Genomic DNA, 17,661 nt, shown 5'->3' with positions numbered 1-17,661 from the left:
CAAGGGAACCGGGCCAAATCAGTTTCTCGCGGGGGTGCTAATTAATATGCAGATTCCCAGGCCCACTCCAGACCTACTTGATTCCAGAATTTGCGACCTGCTGGCTCTGGGGACCTCAAAGGTGCTTTCCAGCTCTAAGAAGGAGGACCACGAAACGTTGAGGAGAAGCAGTGTCGGAGGCTGAGGGCTGCTCCGAGGGCTCAGCCCAGCCCGGGGAGCCTGGAATGCAGGAACCTCAGCCTCCCTCCACGAGGCGCCGCATCATCTGGCTGGTTTAGAGGCTTGGGCTTCTGCTTAGGGCAGGTGATGGCCAAATTGGAACTTTCAGGCCGGGTTCTTGGCTGAGGCTGGGCTTCCAGGATGGGCTGGGCTGTTTGGGGACTCCTGGCACCTTTTCTCAGGCTAATGATGCCCAGGTTCTGCAGGAACTGGGTCCCAGCCCCAGGCCTGGGGGGAGGCTTGCCTAGGAGGAGGGTGGGCAGGGCAAAATGGGAAAAGTCATGGACAGTTTTGGGTACCTAGGGACTTGGGGATTCTGCTTTCTTTGAACCCAGTTTTCCCCCGTTTAGTCAATCTGCTTCCTGGTTTCCACTTACTCCTTTCCTGGTGCTTAGGAATTGAGTCATTCGCTGTCTGAATTGGAGGGATATTCGTGGGCCTCATTCCAACCACATACATAATCAAAAAAGCTGCATTATCACCCTTCCATGTGCTCTAAATTTTGCTAGGCACACACAGTGGGTCATTTGATCCGCACAACAATTTTGTGTAGTAGGTGCTATTAACTCCATTTTACAGATGAGAACAGTGAGGCTCAGAAGTTCTAAGCCACCTCTCCAAGCAGCAGAACTGGGATTCAAACCTGTTGCCATCTGCTCTGGGGCGCAGGCTCTCAACACCCCCCCCCCACCCCCTTAGAGCTCGGATGCCTCCAGCAGTGGGGACTCGCAGACCCTTCAAAGCGAAGCTCAGAGAGAGGGAAACCTGCCCTCCAGAATGCCTTAGTCCAACAGAGGAGGCAGGATATAAAATAACCGCTCCACACAAGGGAGGAGCTGGTGCCCCAAACAGGGGGAGGATGCGCCGCTTTCGGAAGGCTCCACTGAACATGTCTTCCTTCTGTCAACCCCAAGTCTACATCTCCCTGATTTCCATTTGGTTCTTGGCATTCGGGCTTCAAAAGTCTCACAGGATTAGTCTAAAGCAACTTCACACATTTGCAGTCAAGTCTCACGTTCCCACAATGAATTAAGGCAACTGGCCCCCTGGAAAATAGGTTTCTTGACTCCTGTCATCATACAGGGACTTTACTCAGACCACCCTCCCATACATGGCCAGGGACCCCGCCAGGTCCATGCCACAGCCAGTTACTGACAGCTCCACCCCTCTCTCCTCTATGTCCTGCTCAGAGACAGTTGGGTTGCTCTGGAAAAACCCCAGAGCACCGCAGAGGCACCAGGCGGGGGCTCCGGTCCCAGCTCTGCCCTTCATTGGTTGTGCAATATTGGTTGGGTAAGGCCCGGAGCCATCCGGCCATCGGTTTCTTCATCTGTCAAATGGGGACAGCAATACTCGCCCCACCTGACCGGGTGGTGAGGGTTAGCTGAGATCCTCCGTGTGAGAGTATTCCGCATGCCGCTGAGGGGCCAGACCCTCGCAAGCATCCCTGTACTTAGGAGGAGCTGACAGTGGCTTCAGGAGTAGCTGGAGAATGAAGGCTGCTCTGAGTACGTCGGTATGTGGGGCACGGGGAGGACGAGGAGCTGAGGAAGGCAGGGTCTGTGCCCAGCTGGAGGTTTCTGTCCTGGGAGGGACACCTCCAGCTATCATCCAGTCCTCTTCCAATAAAAGCTCTGGTACCCTCCAGGGAGATGGAGTGACGGGGACAGGCGTATTCCTTGTGGGTGAGCCGAGAGAGCCAACAAACAGAGAAAGGGAAGCTAACAGAAGTGAAACAGCTACTTTGCACCAGTCATTTAGAGTACCGAATCTCTACAACCTTCTGAGGTTGGGCTCATTATTATGCCCATTGCACAGATGAGGAAACTGAGGCACAGGGGAGTTTTTATTTGTCCAAGTCAGTAAGGTGTGGAGGCAGGATTAGAACTCAGATCTACCCGGCCCCCAAGTTGGTGTGCTTCTCCTGGCACCTGGCTATGCTGGGCAGAGGGCTAGGATCTAGGGAGACACTCCCATCTATAGCCTCTCAGCCGTGAGGAGCAGCAGAAGGGACCCTCTGATAGAAGCACACCTCCTGACTGTCACCTTATGGCTTTCTCTATCCCCCCTGCCCCGGGACGTCTCATACACGTAAAGAGTGGTACACCATTTCACGCATCCGCAGTCACTTGTTCAGGGCCTGGCCCTGCGCTGGGTACCGTGTGCTCACCAAGGCGGAAGGCCCCATCCCTGCCCTTGCAGAGCAAACCCACCGAGAGCATCTGAGAGGGCGAATGCAGCGGAGTACAGGCTCCAGAGAAGCCGGAGGGGTGGTTACAGTCCCGGGCAGGGGTGTCAGGGGAGGATGTCTTAGAATCAACGAACCATCCAGTTAGGGAAGCAAGAATCCTATGTACAGCCTGGTTCCATTCACCTGAAGTTCTTCAACAGTGACAGTAAGCAGGTGTAGGTGATCAACGGTAAGGAAAAGCAGGGAAGTGATTAAGCACAAGCTGGGGGACTGGGGTGTAGGAGTAAGGTATGATCCCGCCTTGGGGTGGGGGTCCTGGGGGACTGGCAGGGTCTTTTTCTTTGACCTGGGGATCCAGTTTATAAGTATTTCTTAACTCTGCATGTATGCATTTTAACTTACTCTTCTTTATACATTTTCCCAACAGTTTTATTTTTTAAAGATGTTATTTATTTACTTTTAGACAGAAGGGAAGGGAGGGAGAGAGGGAGAGAAACATCAATGTATGGTTGCCTCTCTCAGACCCCCCTACTGGGGACCTGGCCTGGAACCCAGGCATGTGCCCTGACTGGGAATTGAACCAGTGACCCTTTGGTTCGCAGGCCCACACTCAATCCACTGAGCTACACTAGCCAGGGCCATTTTCCCCACAGGTTTAGTACCTAGAAATTGCCAAGTTCACTACTGGGTGGGACCTAGGCGGATCTCCCACAGTGCCCTGCGCAGACAGTGCCCTGCACCCGGCAGGTGCTGAAAAGGAGAATACTGAATGCGGTGTCTTGAAGGAGCTGGAAGTGGGGTGCATGGGCCAGCCAGCTGGGAGCGTGTGGCCTCAGGTTTAGAGACAAGAACCCACTTATGTGATCAACTTATTGAGGAGAGGATTAGAGTCCCCTTTCCCATGACCATCTGGACACCTGAGGGTCAGCACTTCCCCAAATGGATCCCCAGTTTCCAGAACTGGTTTTCCCTTCCCTCAGCCAAGCACCAACCATAGACTAGTACGAAGGGCACTGAGGCGCAAGGCCTCGGTGGGCAGCCAGCTCTGTACACACAGCACTTCATGACATGGGTCTCGGTGTCTTCATCTATGAAATGGGGCTAGTAACGCACCTACTGCACAAGTTACTGTGAGGCCCCATTAAGTCATACATGTGAAAAGTGCTTCAGGGAATGACATGTATGTTGAATACTTCTACATGTCATATTACCTAGGTACTCTTCCTACTTCACCCCCCTCCCAATCCGCCGTTGTTTTGCAATAAGGGCTCAGAATAAAGCCTTACTCTGATTTAGAAAGTTCCCAAACCCTCAGGTCCTCTGGGCTTGTGATCGCCTAGGCCGGAACTTCAGGGTGATTCCAGGAGCAAGTTCCCCAGGTTGGAGGAAGCCCAGCTGGGGAGGTGGCATTCCAGGCGGCATGTCAGAGGGTGAGTCAGGGCTAGGGCAGCGCTCCCCTGCTCCCCATCTCCTGGCTTTTGGCTCGGGGCCCAGGCTGGGTTAGTCTCATTTGCATACATCTGCATACATGCTAGTTTCACCTGTGCACTCTGGCAGGGACCCCGGAAAGACACCTGTGCAGGGGCACCCAAGGGAAACCAGAGTGGCTGGCTGGCTGCCTGCTGGAGCGTCCAAACCTAGAATCTCGGTCCTCCCGTCAAGTGCCTGCATCTCTGAACCGAACACATGGCTTCTTCCCCGGGCTCTTGTGGTTTTTCTGGCCAGGAACTTCAGACTCATTCTTGCCTCTACCCTTTTCCGGTCCAGTCACCAGGCCCAGTCGCTTGTCTCTGGGTCACCCTTCTCATGCTTCCTCTCCTTTCCATTGCCTCTGCCTCCAACCTGCTGGGCCTTCCCTCCTCACTTCACACTTGACCTATTTGCAGCAGCCTCCGGCCTGGGCTCTCTGTCACGGGGCTTTTGCCTTCCCAGACCACTGTGGTCCCAAGATGCTCCCGGGAAGCCTCTCAGCTCCCATCCTAGTCCTCCCACTGCCCATGGGCCCCCTCCTGGGTTTTTGGTTGGCGTCTGAGACCCTCCACAGTGTGGAACCTCCTGATTCTCGGTCTCAGCTCTCTCTCCACCTTCTGACCTTCCAACCAGGTGGGTCTAGACCCCGCACACGCATTTTCTGTGCCTCAGTCTCCTCTTCTGTAAGCGGGGGATGATAGGACTCCCTTGCAGGGTTATTTGACAATTCCAATGAGGAAATGCATATGAAACACAGTACTCAAGCCCACAATAAATATTGGCCATTATCAATACCATGACTTCTCCTACCCCCATTCTACCGAGGGCATTCCTCTCCTGGGGTCCGCTCTCCCTCTTCAGCCCCTCCTCTGCCCTTGTGCAGCGTGCATTGCCAGCTAAGACAACACTGTGGTGGTTAAGAGGGCAAGCTGACCTGGGTTCCAATTCTAGCTTTTAGGCACATTGCTCAATCTTTTTATGCCTCTATTTCCTCACCTGGAAAGTGGGGATAAATAGATACTTACCTCTTAAAATTCACGTGATAAAGGAAATGATGCATGCAAGAGCTTAGCACAGTGTTCCAGAAGGTTCCTTCGAGGTATCTCTCTGCAGGAACAGCTGCATCTTTAGTACCTCCATCTGGATCCTTCTGTGCCTCAGACAGCCAGAGAACCACCACGTGGGACCCCACCCTACCCTACCTGCACTTCCTGTGGACGGCCACTGAGGTGGCCAGCGCCCCTACGGCTTGGTTGGTGGTTGAGGCTGAGCTTCCTCCTCCCCACTGCTCCTGGGGCACATCCCATCCAGAATTTGGGCTGGGGTAGAACTTATCACCCCCGCCCCCCAAGTCTGGGAGCCACCGCTCTGCCACTATTGGGCCTAGACACTTACTTGCAGGCCAGCTCACAGGTGAGAGCCCTGTTCAGAGGAGGAGAGAGGCAAACTGGTTTGGGAAGACGGAAATGGGAGGAACTCAGCTCAGCTCAGCTCCCGTGGGAGGCTGTGACCCGCGCAAAGCCCCCACATCACCCAGCAAGTCCAACTCTTCCCACTCTCCCGTCCGCTTCAGTGTCCTCCAGCCTTTTCCAGGCGGCCATTGGTGACTTTCTAGTGTGTGGTCCTTCTCCATCGGGAATCAGTGAGGGTGGCTGATGACCAAGGACGGCTAGATGCAGGCGGAGGGGGTGCGCGAGCCACCTTCCGCTCCGCACACCGCCCGCCGCTGGAGAGGCCCGGGCCGCACCTCCCACCTCAGAGCCCCCCGCGCGCCGCAGCCCAGCCGGGTGGGAGAAGGGTTCCCAGAGCCGGAGCGGGGCAGAGCGGGGGTGGGACTGAGTCGCCGCCGCTCGCCCTTCTGTGTCCGCCCTCCCCCTACACCAGTCCTGACGGCTGGAGCCCGGCACCGCGGGGTCACAGAGGGAAAGGCTGCGGGCTCGCTTTATTTGTTTGTTTGTTTGTTTTCCTGTACGCGTGATTATTTTTCTTACTTTGGGGATGAGGGATTGTGGGTGCGGGGGTGTGTGTGCAGCGCCCACGTGCTTGGCCCGCTCCCCTCCTCCCCAAGGCGATATCCCTTCATTCTCCCAGGCGCGGCATTCTCGCAGGGACGAGGCTGCGCCCTTTTCCCTGACCCCAGATCAAGATGCGGGACCGGAACCACCTTTTCCTTACTAAAACAAACCCACATGGAACAAAAAAGCTCGCTGATTCAGAAAGTGAAACCAATGAGCCAGCCCCGCAGCCCTTCCGCGGATCGAGGGTTCCCAGAGGGGCGGGTGTGAGCGAACGCGCGCGCCTGTGTGTGTGTGCGCGCGTGTGCCTGTGCGGTGGGTGTGTGCTGTTCGTCGTGTCTGGGACATGCGGCTGTGGCTGTGCTCCGGGTGTTGCGTAGCTGCCTGTGGGGGGTGTGCTGGCTGCAGGGTTCTGCGAGTCTTTGTGTGTGTGGGTTTGCGGTGTGCGTGTGTTCTGTACGATGTCGCGTGTGCCCGCGCGCACACCCGCTTCCTCGGTGCCCGCTACGTCCTCACTCCCGCTGCGTCCAACCCCCGGCTTCCACCCGGGGCCGGGCGATGGAGACCTCGGCGGAACGCCCCAGTTTCCGTGCCAGGGTCTGCAAAACCCGGCGGAGCTGCCTTCGTTCGGGGCGCGGCGACTTCGTTGCAGCCGGGTTGCCCTCGGGGCCTCCCGTCAGCCCCCTCCGCGTCCCCCCACCCACCCCGTCCCAGGACTTCTGGCTCTGAGTCCTCCAAGTCTGTCCCGCCGGGCTCACGGCGCGACTCCTCCCCAGGAGCTCCGGGTCCACTGCCCCGACACCAGCCCAGAAGCCCGGCTCCCTGCCCCGGAGCCCCGCGCCCACGCGCCCCTCCCCACCCCCGGCCTTTCCTGGCTCCCTCGTCCCGCGAGCCCAGCTCCCTCGAGCAGGGCAGCGCCTCCACCGCACCTTCGAAAACACCCCATTTTTGGGGAACCATTTTCTTTTGGGAGGGGGCGTACTTGATCCGAGAGTGGTTCGTAGTTTTGTTTTGTCTTGACCGCGCTCGGTGATTTCATGTGTGTGCGTCCTTTAAACATCCCGGTCCATCCCAAATTGAGGGCTCCCAGAGCGGAGGCTGACATTTGGAAGTGAAGCAGAGACGACACGGGAAGTGTGGCTGAGGGCGGCGCCCGAGACCCTCGTGGGGAGCCCTCCCGCCTAGCAGTGCCGGGATCCCACGGTGGTGCTGACCCCAAGGACTCTCCCCTCCTCGCCTCCTCCTCCCCCGGGAGATTCTCCAAGGCCCGGCGCCCGTGGCGGAGAAAGCTCTCTGGGGAGCGTGGAGGAGAACGCCGAGAGAGCGCAGGCCGGGCTTGTGGAGACCTCGGTAACCATCCCGCCTCCCCGTGTGCGCTCATTAACTGTTCCATCAGGAAGGAGAAAAGGGCCGCGATACTTCGAAATTCCAGGAGAAGCGAAATCGGAGGGTGGGAAACGCGGGCCTCTGCAGACCGCCCCTTCCCCGGGCCTCGCCGAACGTGGGGGCTTGAACCACAGCGCACCCGGCCGGAGCGGAGAGAGGATTTCTTCCATTCCACCCCCAAACCGAATTATTCGCCGTTTCCCCAAACCGAGTTACTACGAAAGGCCCGCCAAATCGGGCTTAACTTCCACTGAGAACAGACAAAACGAAGCTCAAATTTCGTTTGGCGACTGTGGGCGGGTGGGAGAAGAAAGGGCGCGGTTAAGCCGGGCAGGGACGCAGAGCGCCGAGGGCGCGGGGCGCGGTAGAGTCTCTGTTCACCTGGGCGGACCCACACAGGTGCAATGTGGGTGGTCGGCACGGGTTACAGACCCCCGCGCCCGGCTCCAGCAGGGAACGCCGAGCCTTTGCTCAGGAGCCTGCGGGGACGCGCGGTAGGGGTACGGCTCCCAGGGGCGGTGCGGAGAGCCCCGCGCACCCACCACGTGTTCAGGGTATCCGGAAGGGGCACTGGTTTCGGATGTAGTTCCGCGTTTCAAGGGAGAATTCGCACTCGGGATGACTTCAAGCAAGGCACACATCCTACCGCTGCGGGTGCTTATTCTGCCGGGGGCGACGTGGGGGGCATTGTATTTGCCCGGTTATCTGCGAAGAACCTGCAAACCGCCGTGCACCACGCGGATCTCTGAGGTCCAGTCGCGGCTCAGAGGTGACTCCCAAGACCGCGGAGGGGCGGTGTCCATCTCAGGACTCTGCTGTCGTCTCCTGGGGCCTCACTTCAGTGCTGGGGTTCTCCAAGCGAGGCCCTTTCGCTACCAGAGAGGACCCGCGGAGGACAGCTGGGAGAGCCACTTCTGGCTTTGTGACAAGCTAGAGGCTGAGATAGTGGTAGCGACAAAAAAGAGTTCATTATTTTTTTCCCCCCCCCCCCCCCCCGCCCCCTTCTCAGTTCCATTATGTTTAGGGAATTTTTGGTTTTTGCAGTTCATTCTAAAGCAAATGACAAAAGCTTGGAGTTCTTAAGTACAGCTCCCTCCTTTTACACCTTTTGGAGAAAATGAGTCTCAGAAATGGGAAATGGCTGACCCAATGACCCAGCCTATCCCAGCCAGCACCCTGTAGATTGAGCTGCAATGGGAACCCAGGCCTCAGGCCTCCCAGGGGCCTCCCAGGCCAGCCCTCCCTCCCCTCTGATCACACACATGTCCACGGTCCTTCTTACTCCCCAGCCCTGTCCCTTCCGCCTTTCCTGACCGCCCCCACCCTGTCCTCAGGATGGTGAGATGTGGCACCTGAGGGAGGGGACTCCTCCCTGAAGAGGTTTCCCAACCCGGTTCCCAACCCATCCCCAGCCCTGCACCCCCCAGCATTTGGAAGAGGGAGCCTTGAAAACGGAGGTGACACTGGACAGAGAGAAGTTTCCTCATTTGTCAACCAGGGATAATAATAGTACCGACTTCACAGGTGTTTTTTGGTAAAGATATACAAGGACTGGGAGTTGTGAGTGTTTCATAAATTTAAAAGGGCCGCAGGCATTTCCTGCTGTTGAGTGGGGGTGAGGATCCTGCATGAGTTCCACAAAGACCCCTGAGAACTTGAAGAGGCTCTCATGACCGGTCTCCTGGCTTGTGGCGGGGGGAGTGGGGGGGGGAGCAGGACAGAGGCCTGCTGGGAAACCCACCCTGAGCTTTTCTGCCAGGTCCAGCAAGAAAGGACCCTGGGTACATGGCCCCAGGAGGAAGTGTGCTTCTATTCACCCTTTCCGTTCCACCTGCAAAGGACCTCCTCTGTGAAGCCTTCCCTGCCAGCCAGCCCTACTCCAAAGAGCATTCTCTTCCTTGGATGCACCCTGAGCCACTGTCCTTGGAAGCCACCATAGTTCCAGGATAATGGTGGCAGAAAGGAAGCTTTGAAAGAATAAATCCTTGTAAGTTCATAGCCCCAATTATAGGGAGGTGGTGGAAGAGCAGGGGTGGTTGAGAAGGGGGAAAGGTTGTCCTGTGTGGAAACAGCATTTTTCAGTGAGCAAACCTTGCACACCCTGTTGGATGGAAGGGAGTGGGTTCTCCAGCTGCCCAAAGGGAGGGCTCCCACACAGCTCCTTTTCCTGAAGCTCCAAGACTCCAGGGTGGACTCCTTAGACCCAGGTGCCACAGATGTGTTTACCTGGAAAAACTCCTCTTTATCCATTCCAGCGGGGAGTCCAGATTGAAACTGACTTGCTCTTCCCACCCCTCTCCAGGGACACGTGGCCGAGGGGTTCAACCACCCCGGCACACTCCTTTGATCTTTCTGTCTCTCCAAGGAGATCTGAGCCTGGCCACCCCCAGTGTCCTCTCAGTGACTTACTCTTCTAAGCTTCCCTCTTTCTCTGACTGCTGTGCTCCCCTACCCGGTTCTAAGATTGCTGGCTTCACTCTGAGCCCTGATAATGAGTGCATGTGAATGTGCCTGCTTGAGTTGCATGCTCAAGTGAGAGGCGTGGGTACGGGTATGGTGAGGACTGGTGGCTTTGGGGACACACCCGTCTCTCCCCTAACATGAAGTAGCTTAGATGTGTGTGGGGACAGGGTGGGTGCATGTGCCTATGTGTTCATATGCTTGGATTTTCTGTGTTTTCAAGTGTATATACCAGCAAGTCAACAAGTATAGTCATGGATCTGTGTAAGAGACAAGGATGGTACTTTTATTCGGTGCTGTTACTATTCGTCTTTGGGTATACATCAGTCTGTACTCTGCATTTGCAGATCCGTAAGGGGAACGGACGTCTGTTTTATTGGTGTATACGAGTGCACGTGTTGAATGTGGATGGAGCCTCTAAGAAGTTGTGCACTTGTGGTTATAGATGCTTGCACAGGTGGACACCTGTCCACCAAGGTCTTGGGCACTAACGTTTAGAGGCGGGTCCTGCACACGGACTGAAAATGCGGCCACCCAGCCGGGCCTTCTGTGTTTCCTACGCCCTCGGAGGAGCCGGCAAACTGGACTAGCCTCCCACTCCCGGACTCTGCCCCAGTTCCTGCACGGCTTCAGCCGGATGCAGGGCCAGAGGAAAGGCAGGACGTCGCAGGGGCAGAAGCCCAGGCTGCGGATCCCTCCAGCGGCCTCGGGGGCCAGCAGGAGCCGCGGTGTCGCAGCCAGACGGGGCCACCGCCGGAAGCGGAAGCCGGGATCCGGGTGGGGGAGTGGCGAGGCGCCGTCGCTGCGGTCGCGGCCGGCTTGGCCCGGGGCACCCCGCGGGGGCGTGCGCTCAGCGCGCGTGCGGGACAGGCTGGGCGCCAGCCGGTTCCTCCCCCGACCCGGCGTCTGTTTACCAACAAACTGCCGGCGCTCAGCAGCGAGCATTCCGACGCGTTGAATAAGCTGCCGGCGCTGGCGGTCTGGTCTCGACTCCCTTTGCAGGTTCGTGACGGCGGGGTAGGAACCGCGGGTCAGATTCCGAGGGTGGGAGAGCATGCCGCAGGTTCCCTGCGCCCCCGCCGACGCAGCGCTCAGCCGCGGAGCTACTACCCTTGGCCCCCGGGCGTCACAGTCCCGCGGACACACTGCGTTTCTGCCGTCAAGACGACGAGTTCCCAGACTGCTCCAATCACCCTGCAACCCCAGCACCCCTCTCGGAGAGGACCCCGAAGTAGCTGGGCCAAGAGCATGAGCCCCGCCCCCGCCGCATCTCCCAGTTCTGAATTTTCCTACCTTGGGCTGCCCCGGGGGGGCGGGCCCTGGCTGCAGGCCTCCGTGAGGTTACTTCGTGCGGCGGCCAATCCCGGGCGTCTAAGTGGGCGGAGCACCCCGTCGGGTCCTGGGAACCCTACCCAAGAGCTAGAAGAGGGGGGCCCATGGATTTAGGGGGGAGGGGAAAAGCCATGGGGGCACCCCCCGGAACCCCTTTCCCAGGCGCGCTTTTCGCTGGAAGAGGCGCAGAGAGACACCCTCGCCGGGATCTTAAGTGTGGGGGAGGCTAGGTGGGGGATCTTTCGGCCCCAGCGCCCGAGGCTTGGAAAAGAGAGAGTTGGCAGAGAAAGCGGACTACGTGCCGTGCCCGGCCATGGCCTAGGTCGTTCTGCCCCGCCCCGGCCGCAATGTCCTCTTTGCCCTGCCCCCTCCCTGGCAGGGACGCTTCCAAAGCCGTCTTCCCGGACATCGCCCCCGTCCCATCTGTAGTGGCTGCCTACCCTCTAGGCCTGTCCCCCGCAACCGCAGCCGCCTCCGATTTGCCCTACTCTGGGCCATACGGCCACCTCTTGCCCTATCCCTACACCGCGCCGGCGACGCCCTCAGACGCTTACCTGCCTTGCCAGCAACCCACGGCGCCCTCTCAGCCCTCTCTGCAGGAGCGGGGAGCAGGTAAGTACGGCCGCGGCGGCTTTTCCCACCTCGGGGACTCGTGCTCCTGTGCGCCCCTAAACTTCGCCCTCGCCTGGTTGGGCGCAGCTAGCGGGATTCAGCCCTTACTCAGAATCCATGGGATCTGGGGGTGGGGGGAGGGCAAATGGATGGGGCGGGAGACGGGGGGAGGGGCGGGAGTGAGTTGATCTAGGTCTCCTTTCAAGACCGACCTGGTTTCGATTTTCAGTTGTGTGAAGCCGGGCAGCGGGGCTCCCTAGCCCACCCCCTGGAGCACCGGGGTTGTGTGTACCTACGGGTAACGGAAAACTGAAAGAACCCGGGTGTGGGTATGGGTGCCTACCCCTTCCCCAGGACTCTCTCCGTCATGCTCACCCCTTCCCCACGGTGCCTCTCTCCGCTGCTTTTGTTTTTGTCTCAGCAAAGAGTGCTCAAGCCAAAGACTGAAAACTAGAAGTCAGGTCCCAGCTGGAGGACGGTAGACATGGGGGCTTACTGGGGGCCCCTTCCCCTCTCCCCACCCCACCCCTACAGTGCCCACAGTGCCTGAGACTGGAAGCTGGCCTGAGAGAATCCGGGGCTAGGACTCCATCATCCATTGTTCTAAGGATGTAGCCACCCGTGGGTCAGTCTCTCATTGTGGACACCAGCCATTCCTGTCATCTCTGCCCCTTGCCTTTGGGGGGCATTAGGCCACAGTTCCCATTGCCTGGAGCAACATTGAGCTCCTGAGAAAGGGCCCGCTGGAGGGTATCAAAGAAGCCAGGGAGGGAGCCTGTCCCCCTGGCTCTGGGCCTGCGTGGGCAGAACCCACGCAGCACTCCACATATACCACCTGTGCTAGCCCCAGCTGAGACCTCAGGGCCCCTGCACTCCCTGCCCCCACCAGATGGCCCCTGAAGTTGTCTTGGGCAGTTTTCTCAAAGGTTGCACATCTACTGGGTGACTTTGCTGGGTCAGTCCAGGACCAAGACATCTCCCTGCCTTCTGTCACTTGGCTGAGACTCAGGAGCTCCTTCACATCTGAGCCAGGGGTGACCCTAGACGTTTGGGAGCTCATCAGCCTCCTTGATGTCCAGATGCACACACTGAGGCCCAGAGAAGATGCATGCAGGGACAAAGGAGACAGCCTGCTTTCCAGGCTCCGGGCCCTTGCAAATGGACTCTTCACCGCGTAAGGCCAGAAAAGAGGATGTTGAGGGAACTTCCTCAGAGCACCCCCAAAGTCTACTGCCTCCTGTGCCAGAACTGGGGCTGCCTCTCCCAGGCTGCCGAGCCTGTCGTTGGGGCAGGAACAGTCATCTACACCTGATCTCGGTTCTACAGACAATTCCTTGGACCCTTCCAGTGCATGCTGATGTGGTACATTTGCATATGAGTGGTGAGGGGAGGGGCAGGGAGTAAGATAACCCTGTCCTTAAGATAACTGTTGGAAATGGGGGTGGTGCTTTCAGCCCTGTCTGCCACACTCCCTGCTTCCCTTTGCTTTGTCTAGGGACGAGAGCGGGGAGCATTCCTTTTCTTTATGGAATTTCCCGGACGCTACGAAAACCACACACATCCTTAAACTAGATTGTCGCATTTTTCTCCCGAAACTGGTAGATTTGGCTTACTCTGTGTAGATGGAATGGTCGGGGTGTGAGAGAGGGTTTGGGGATCCTCCTTTTTGCCCCCACTCTGTGTCCCCCCCTAGCCCCACCCTCACTCCTGCCTCAGGGGAAGGTTTGGCTCCAAGGAAGCTAGCTACGTGCCACCGCCCTGTTGAGCAGGCGGGGGAACGGCGCCTTCAGGGAGGCCCTCGGGCTTCATAGGGACGACCAGGGCAGATCCTGTCGCGACTTGCTGCAGCCAGAGTGGAGGAAGGCAGCTGTCAGTGAAGGAACTTGGCAGGGGTCTGCTGGAAGAGTTAGGGCTCAAGAACTGTGAGATTTCAGGAGCCCCGGCTGCCTCCCAGGCTCTCTCTGTGTGTCACCCTTTGAAATGACCGGTCCACGCAGACAGAGAGAAGGTGGTTGCTCAGCTGCCAGCCCAAGGCTTAGAGCAGTAAGGTGGGAGCAGGGAAGGCTGGACAGGCGTGGGGGAAGTGGAAACCCAGGGTTTATCTGGGAATTGGCTGAGGTGGGGGTCAAGGAGGGTGGATCTGAGAAGCCCTAAGCGCCTCTGGCCAGGGGTGAGGGATGCAGGGGAGGTCATCACCACTGCTAGCCAGGGAACCTGACATGTGGGGCGAACCAAAGGGATGAAGGCCAAGGGGGACAAGGATGGACCCCAACCATCTGGGCACTGGGGCCAAGCGCCTTTTTGCTAGGACGGCAGGCAGACCTGCATGGAATGCAACAAGCATTGCCCTAAGTCCAGGGACATCTGGCCACTTGGTCCACCCCGTCCTACCATCTGCATGGAATGGTCTCAGTGCCCCGATGATGCGGTGCAGGTTGAGGCCGCCCGGATCAGAAGTGGAGAACCTCTCATCCACTTCCTTCTACAGCCGGGTCAGCTGCCAGCCCAAGATTGCTTGGGAGGCTGAGCCCAAGGGCAGGAGGTGACCAGATCTACCCTGCACAATTCGGGAGTGGCCGGGAGGGCCTTCGCAGCTTTCGGCTGTGTACTCTCCGGAACTGGGGCACCTTCCTTACCAGCTGAGAGCCCGTTTGTGAGTTCGGCGGGGCGCCTCTGAGAGCCTCCTCTCCTAGCCAGCCGGCCAAGGGAGAGGGAAGAGATGGTCACTTTTCCTTCAGTGCGTTCCTCAGGAGTGCCCCTTCTTACAGGAGGGGAGGCTTGGCCAACCCTGGGGGCACTTTCGACACTCCGATCCTGGGAGGGGTGTTCATCCTGGCGTTCAAGGCCAGCTAGGCGGAGCCCCTCCGACCCACTCCTCTCCCCGCAGTGGGGAGGCTGCCACGCAGACGCTGTAACGTGCCTCTAAGTCTTGCTAGTGCATTCCCTCCGCCTGTAACTCCCTTCCCCCGCGTCCTCTCCAGGTCTCGGCCCAGCCCACCGCTGAGCTTCTGGGGCCCCACCCCGCCCTGTCCCGCCCCATCCCAAAGCTGGCGCCACGGCGCCCGGCTGAACTTTGACCTTCCGCCGCTTTTTGTTTTTCGTTTTTTTTCTTTTACCTATCCTTGCTCTGACTCCTAGGGGCACAGGGCCCATAGGAGTGGGAGCTCCCTGAGGGCAAGAACTGCGTCTTGTCCCACCTAGAGTACAGTGGGCTTGAGGTTTGAAACGGCCGTGGAGCAGAAGGTAGAGAGTGTTGGCCCGGTGCTTGCGCTTTTTGCTAATCCGAAACCAGCATGTAAACGAGATGCAAATGAGCCTATAAAACGGCAAGCCCTACCACCCTCCATCCTATGCTGCCCCCAGATGCAGAGAAGCCGCCGCTGTCCTCGGAGCCCTCGGAGCGGCTCCCTCAAGCCCCGGCCAAAAAGCTGCGCAAGCCTAGGACCATCTACTCGAGCCTGCAGCTGCAGCACCTAAACCAGCGTTTCCAGCACACGCAGTACCTGGCGCTGCCCGAGAGGGCCCAGTTGGCTGCACAGCTCGGCCTCACCCAGACCCAGGTGGGGCCAGTCCCGTTCTTCCTGCATGCTAACCATCCCTCGGTGTGTCCTCCGAGAACTCCCCCCTCCCCCCACATCCCGCCCTCCGACGCCGGCCCCCAGGTGGGAATGACCGCTGAGTCCCCCAGCCCGGTTGTCTCAGTTCTTCAGGGTGTGCTCATTGCTGGCCCTCAGTAAGTTGGGGGAGTGTATTTTTGAGAGGTGTTGTGGGGGTAGGTTTAGGTAGAGGAGGGTACCCACACTGGGAGAGCTCAGAGGCGGGAACTCGGGGGCTTCCAGGGCTATGGAGGACCCGCAGCGAGGGCTCCCGACTTCCGCTCTTCTCCCGGGACCGCCCCCTGCCGCTGGGCTCCTTCACTTTGGCCACATCCTTCCACGCGTCCTCCACTCCACCTGATCTCCCATTCTCTTTCCCCCTTTCTTTCCGAAGGTAAAGATCTGGTTTCAGAACAAACGTTCCAAATACAAGAAGCTCCTGAAGCAGAACTCTGGGGGGCAGGAAGGGGACTTGCTTAGCAGACCCCCCTCCCTGTCTCCCTGCTCCCCACCCCTGCCATCCCTCTGGGATCTACCCAAGGCGGGCACCCTGCCCACTGGGGGCTATGGCAACAGCTTTGGAGCCTGGTATCAGCATCACTCCCCGGACGCTCTGGTTCCACCTCAGATGATGTGAGCCTGGGCGTGGGTGGGTCAGGCCTGCAGCCCTCCTACAAAGCCCAGGACCCAGCCCACCTGCACCCCTTCTGGGCCTGGAGGAAACCAGCTCCAGATGGGTTTTCTCAGGATGCTGGGGAGGAAAGGGATAGTATGGAGCCGGGTCCCCCTTACCCCATAACCCAAACAGCCTAATAAAAAACTTTGGTCTCCGCTACTGCCCCCCACCACTACCATGGACAGTACACCTTCCCTCCAGCTGGCCAGAGGCTCTGGAGCGAGTCGTTGGCTGCAGTTCAGGCTGTTGCCAGGACCTCTAGTCTTGCCACCTCCTTCCTTGAAAGGACTACAGTTCCATCATAGCCTGGGGCCAAAACCAGCAAGAGACACTGAATGTTTTTCCTCTGTGTGCCTTGGGCCTTGCCCCACTCATTGGCGGAGCCAGCACAGAAGGGAAGTGTATCTCCAGTCTTCACACGGACCACCACCCGGCCCCACTCTCCAATTTTTCCTGGAGGTCAGTCCATCACCCCGTAACTGATACACCTACTTACCCTCCTGTGCGGGAGCAGGGTGCTGAAAATGTGGAGTTTGTAGACCTATGGGTAACTTATGTTCTCTTCCTCAAAAAGCCCTCTTTTCCCCATCTACCATTTGAGTAGGCAGTGGATCCAATTATCCTTAGAATTCAATGGATATTTATTAATCCCCCCAATACATAACAACCCCCATGTACATACTCTTGGAAAACACAGTAGGGTAACATTTTGGGCAAAAAGGGGACACATAGGCTCTCCAGATGAGTGTAAAAACAGACACCCCAAATAGGTGGGGTGGGCCCAACAATTCAGCGTTCTACGGTTGTCTCTCTCTAAATGAAATCCTCCCACATTTAGCCAGTCTGACTAGCATCCCCAGGCTCTTACCATCCCTCATACTGTGAGCTTCCAGACATTAAAGTTTGTACAAAGACCAGGGCCCTGGCTTGGAAGTGTGTCTGTTTCCTGATCTCTGGGGCTGGCCGCGCATGCCCCCTCTGCACCGTCTGACTCTTCCAGTCCCGAACTACGGGCACTGGGGCCTAGTTGTGCCTCTTCCAACTAACTAGCTCTGTGGTTCATGCTCTGGAACGTTTTAATAACGCCCGTGTTTTCACAGCGCTCTGGGGTGAAACCAGAAGATCCTCACGCTGGCAATGACTGAAGTCTGAACGGTCCTCACCAGCAAAGTCTCTCCCGGTCCAGTTCTAGAAGGAGTGGGGTGCCACAGGGCCTCTGGTGCCCCACTTTTAGCCCATAGTGGGTCCCTGCTCACCTTGGGAGAGGACATGTCCACTGAGCCAGTCCGGTCCACCCCTGAGAGAAGTGTGCTTCTTGAGGATGGGAAGGCCCCAGCCCACCTAGGGGAACAGGGAGGAGGAGGCAGAGGAGAAGGAAGCCCCGGAAGGAACTGGGCTTCTCCATCCAGCAAACATCTATGGAGCCTCTGCTCTGCTGGATCTCCAGATACCAGGGTGACTCAGGCAGACCCTGCAGGCTAACAGGGGAGCCAGATGTGTGGTCAGCCACTCGTGTGGTGCCAGGCTCAGGGAAGTACAGAGGGCAGTGTGGGCAGAGTCAGGGGGTCCCGGCTAGGCCTTAGGCCCACCCCCACCCCCGCCCCCAGCTCACACAGCACCCAGCCACAGGGGGGCCGAGGACAAAGGTAGACGATAATTCAGGGAATCCAACCCAGCTTGACTAGAGGGTTTGGGGAAGGGGCC

General features: G+C 58.2%; 1 protein-coding gene across 1 annotated transcript; it reads left to right on the top strand.

The window, feature by feature from the left end:
* Positions 1-11,203: 11,203 nt before the first annotated feature.
* On the top strand, positions 11,204-16,876 carry DLX4 (distal-less homeobox 4). Its single transcript, XM_036033773.1, has 3 exons — positions 11,204-11,685; positions 15,049-15,245; positions 15,676-16,876. The coding sequence occupies exons 1-3, from the start codon at positions 11,421-11,423 to the stop codon at positions 15,916-15,918; spliced, it is 705 nt and encodes a 234-aa protein (XP_035889666.1). The 5' UTR covers positions 11,204-11,420; the 3' UTR covers positions 15,919-16,876.
* Positions 16,877-17,661: the final 785 nt, after the last annotated feature.

Source organism: Phyllostomus discolor, chromosome 8 (assembly GCF_004126475.2).
Source record: "Phyllostomus discolor isolate MPI-MPIP mPhyDis1 chromosome 8, mPhyDis1.pri.v3, whole genome shotgun sequence".
In the NCBI taxonomy this organism is placed as follows: Eukaryota; Metazoa; Chordata; class Mammalia; order Chiroptera; family Phyllostomidae; genus Phyllostomus; species Phyllostomus discolor.
Note: the sequence above shows the minus strand (reverse complement) of the source record. Positions and strands in the feature narration are given on the sequence as shown.